The sequence below is a fragment of the Rutidosis leptorrhynchoides genome, chromosome 7 (genome assembly GCF_046630445.1).
Source record: "Rutidosis leptorrhynchoides isolate AG116_Rl617_1_P2 chromosome 7, CSIRO_AGI_Rlap_v1, whole genome shotgun sequence".
NCBI classification, from domain to species: Eukaryota; Viridiplantae; Streptophyta; class Magnoliopsida; order Asterales; family Asteraceae; genus Rutidosis; species Rutidosis leptorrhynchoides.
This window is the reverse complement of record NC_092339.1, coordinates 38,225,262-38,229,125: the sequence shown is the minus strand read 5'-3', so window position 1 is coordinate 38,229,125 and position 3,864 is coordinate 38,225,262. Positions and strand designations below refer to the sequence as shown.

The 3,864-nt window shown below is 35.6% G+C and overlaps 1 protein-coding gene across 1 annotated transcript; it reads left to right on the top strand.

Moving 5' to 3' along the window:
- Positions 1 to 384: 384 nt before the first annotated feature.
- On the top strand, positions 385 to 1,953 carry LOC139858051 (uncharacterized). The gene is made up of 2 exons (XM_071846902.1): positions 385 to 557; positions 1,048 to 1,953. Exon 2 carries the CDS (start codon positions 1,077 to 1,079, stop codon positions 1,749 to 1,751), a length of 675 nt encoding a protein of 224 aa, XP_071703003.1. The 5' UTR covers positions 385 to 557; positions 1,048 to 1,076; the 3' UTR covers positions 1,752 to 1,953.
- Positions 1,954 to 3,864: the final 1,911 nt, after the last annotated feature.

Sequence of the window (3,864 nt, the reverse complement as noted above, 5' to 3'; positions counted from 1 at the left end):
ATTCAGAAAACATAATACAAACCGACCCGGACAAGAGAAGCAAGAAAACAATGAAGGCGGCGGGTGATTGCATCCTAACAAGGCTAACTAAAAGCTAAAGCCCGACAAAGCATACATCGGCCCACAAAAACAATCAGCCTTAACCACATATAAGTATACCTACTGTCATCAACAAACATGAGGCCAGTGCCAAAATAAACAGAAACCAAACGAGCAGGAATATTTTATGTTCAAATTGGCTCCGTAAATCACTATACCTTTTGTCGTAGTGATAATGACAAGTACAAAATCAAAACACTCCCAAAGGCCCAACTCCCAGCCCAAAACATTAAATAGATGAAAGTCAAAATGTCTCGGGTCGGATGCAAAATGGATCAACCAAGCGAAGCGAATCAAACATGATCCGGGAATCATCTACCCCGAAATTGTCTCGACTTTGCTTGCAATCAATACCCAATTTTTATACCCACTCTCTGTTGACTGTATCTATTGATTTCTTGTTCTCAAATCAATCACCAACCCTAACTTCAGATCCGCTACCTTTATCTACAACACAGGTAACTCATCGATCTGTTAATTATTTTTATTATTATATCATATCATATTTTAATTTAATTTAATTTTATTATTTATTTATTATATAATCATCAATTGATCATCTCAATACTTGTTACTTGATCCTTAAATATCTATATCTATATGATTCAATTCATCCAGTTTAATTTATATTATTTTTAATTTACTTCTTATGCGATCCTTCTATTAGTTTACATAATTTATTAAGTAAATAATGGATTCTACAGTTTCCTACCCAATCTTACCTATTTGATTACCAAAAATGATGGAGTACTTTCTGGATCATAAATGGACCTAATTTTTATCATGCTGCTGTTCAAATTTAAATGGCAGTAAATTATTTTTGTATCATGTTACTTTTGATTTACATTTATATGATTATATAAATACTCCGTAGATATATGTGCATTTATTAAGATCGTGTGCTATGTTTATAGGTTTTGTGTAACTAATTAAATGATTGTTTATCAGGGATACTTGGTTAATGTTCTATATAAATAATGTCACGTAATATCGATGAATCAAGTATCAGGCCTCCAGAAAGTTCGTCGTCATCAAAGGACACTGGTAACAATGATATTGGGGATTTCGAATGTAACATTTGTTTCGAACTAGCTGAAGACCCGATTGTTACTCTTTGCGGTCATCTTTTTTGTTGGCCGTGTCTATACAAATGGCTTCACATTCATTCTCATTCACACGAATGTCCTGTTTGTAAGGCCCTTATAGAAGAACAAAAGTTAATTCCTTTATATGGTAGAGGAAAAACACAAACTGACCCACGTTCAAAACCCGTTCCTGATGTTGAAATCCCGCACAGGCCCGCGGGTCAACGACCTGCTACCGCTCCTGCTCCGGATCCCAATAATCTTCCAAATTTTGGGCTTGGAGGATTTATGCCAATGGGGGCGTCTGCAAGGTTTGGTAACTTTGCAGTGTCTGCTGGTTTTGGTGGCTTGTTTCCTTCTTTACTTGATATGAATGTTCACGGGTTCCAAAACCCGTTGCATTATGGTCAACGACACGCGTTTGGTCCAAGATTTTCGAGTGGGTTTCATGGGGCACACCATGTTCATGATATTTTTCATTCAAGACGAGGACAACGAGAAAGTAATATTGTGAAGACGTTACTTTTAATGATGGGGTTTGTAGTGATCCTTTTTATGATATTGTAATTTACATCATTTGCTAAAGTTAGACTCTGTTAGTACTTGCATATGGTTGGCATCATCTTGATGATAGTGTGTTCATATAATACTCTGTAATTGTACTCTATAATGGTTCTACATTCGATCAAGATGTAGAATGATGTCGTTTCGGTTAATGAATTGTGGAGTTGAACTGAAAACCTCTATGAATGTGCAGCTATGGCTTTTTGCTAGGACAAACTGCAAAAAATCTGCATTTACAACATACTTGATTTCTTATCAAACTTATTAAATTTGAAATTTGCAACCATTTAATGTATAGGCATATAGTTTTTGAATCCAACCCCATATGCTGCGGATGAATCTGGCTCGATCCGGTGTTTGAAAAACTCACCAAGTTGCTTCTCAAAATCCGACGTTTTTATCTTTTTTTTGGGCTCAAGAACAGGTGCACATGAGGAAGACGATGGAGTTGAAGCAACGTTTGGGGTACGAGAAGTAGCCATGATCTCAGAATCTAACCACATGTGAGCTAATAATACTTGACAAATCCCTTCAGCATTAGAGGAAGGTTAGAAATTCCTGTTTGTTTTTTACATTTGAACCGCAATGAGAAGTTGAATACATCATGAAACTGAAAGACATCTAGGATGACATAAGTGACAATTTTGACCCATTTAAATATTGCGGGTCATACGGATTGTGTGTGTGTGTGTGTGTTTTATATCTCTAACGAGTCAAACAGATTGTGTCTAGCAATTACAGTTGACACATTAATTGTTAAACATTTGTTTTTCTTTAAAGACAAGAAAGTGTTTGTGGATGAACCACACCTGACCTGGCCTGTGTCTGTGCGTCTTGCTACCTCTGACAGAGTATAAAATGACGTGAAAAGAGAAAACTGAACCTTTAGGTCAAACTAAAAATGTGCATGTAAACATCACATTTTGGTCATCAATCTTGTGTATGGAATTTCAATCCCGGTCTTTTGTGTCATTCGATTTGATCCTTATTTGTAATAGGCTTGTTGTTAGCCTTAAAAATCGAATGATTGTTCTTTTGTTTTTCTTTGCATCTGTTCTTTTCATCATTTTGATGAAAGAACCATGTTATTAATAATATGAACTTCTTCGCCGAAAAAAAACATCACATTTTGGGTGATGGCACCGTTCGTAGAAATACGGTGGTGGGACGTATCTTTACGCTCATATCAAGTCTTCTTCCTAGCTTTTTGGCGTAGAATGAGTTCATTTGTTGTGGAAGAGGTTAATTATTAGGGATTTCACCCTTTTTATTTAAGCGTGATGAAGAAGTACTTCCTTTTCTCGGTTTTCTAAACGGGTGAAGATTTGGGGTACAAATTTGAGTAGGAGGTGCTAAAACCCAAATCATCGCCATCTCCACAGTACCAACCAAGTACCAACCAATTGCTAGTATTCCTGTTATATTGCATTTACCAAGTTAAGCACTTAAGCACAACTATTTAAACAAGATTGACATACACAACTTCAAACTAATTCTTTCCTTTTAGCAAAAGTCAAAAACTAGCTATTCATTCTCTCCGATATCGACCGTCAAGATTAAAAATTCGCGACAAACCTTATCTTGATCTTTCAAGTATATTATCTGTGAAACAAATTTTTTTTTTTTTTTTTTTCGAAAAGCAGTAGTCAATTTATTTCTCAAAATATATACAAAGTTGAGCTCCCTAGCATCAGGAGCAAGAGTTCCCGACAGACGCTAAGCTAGCATCGTTTTATACATCCCTAGTATCTTTGAAACAAATTTTAACAACGTTACGATCGATTGATGCAGTTTTTCCTTCCTATACATGAATTTTCGAGCTTTCTAAAAATTCATTCGAGTTAGTTATAGATCCAAAGTCACTTTTTAACAGCAACAAATTTGTTTGAAATATCTAGTGTGTAATCCGTAAGTTGTAAACAACAAGACATCCATATAGTAAAAGTGTACAAGAGTGATCAAGAAAATGATCTTCAACGAATTAGTCCAAATCTGTTTACCAAACCGAAACCTCAAAAAAGTTGTTCCTTTTTAAATGATCCATGGGCTGGCAGGCTCATAAGATCCAAATAGGCCTTACATAATGCCTCACCATCTATCTTTTCCCACACTTTTA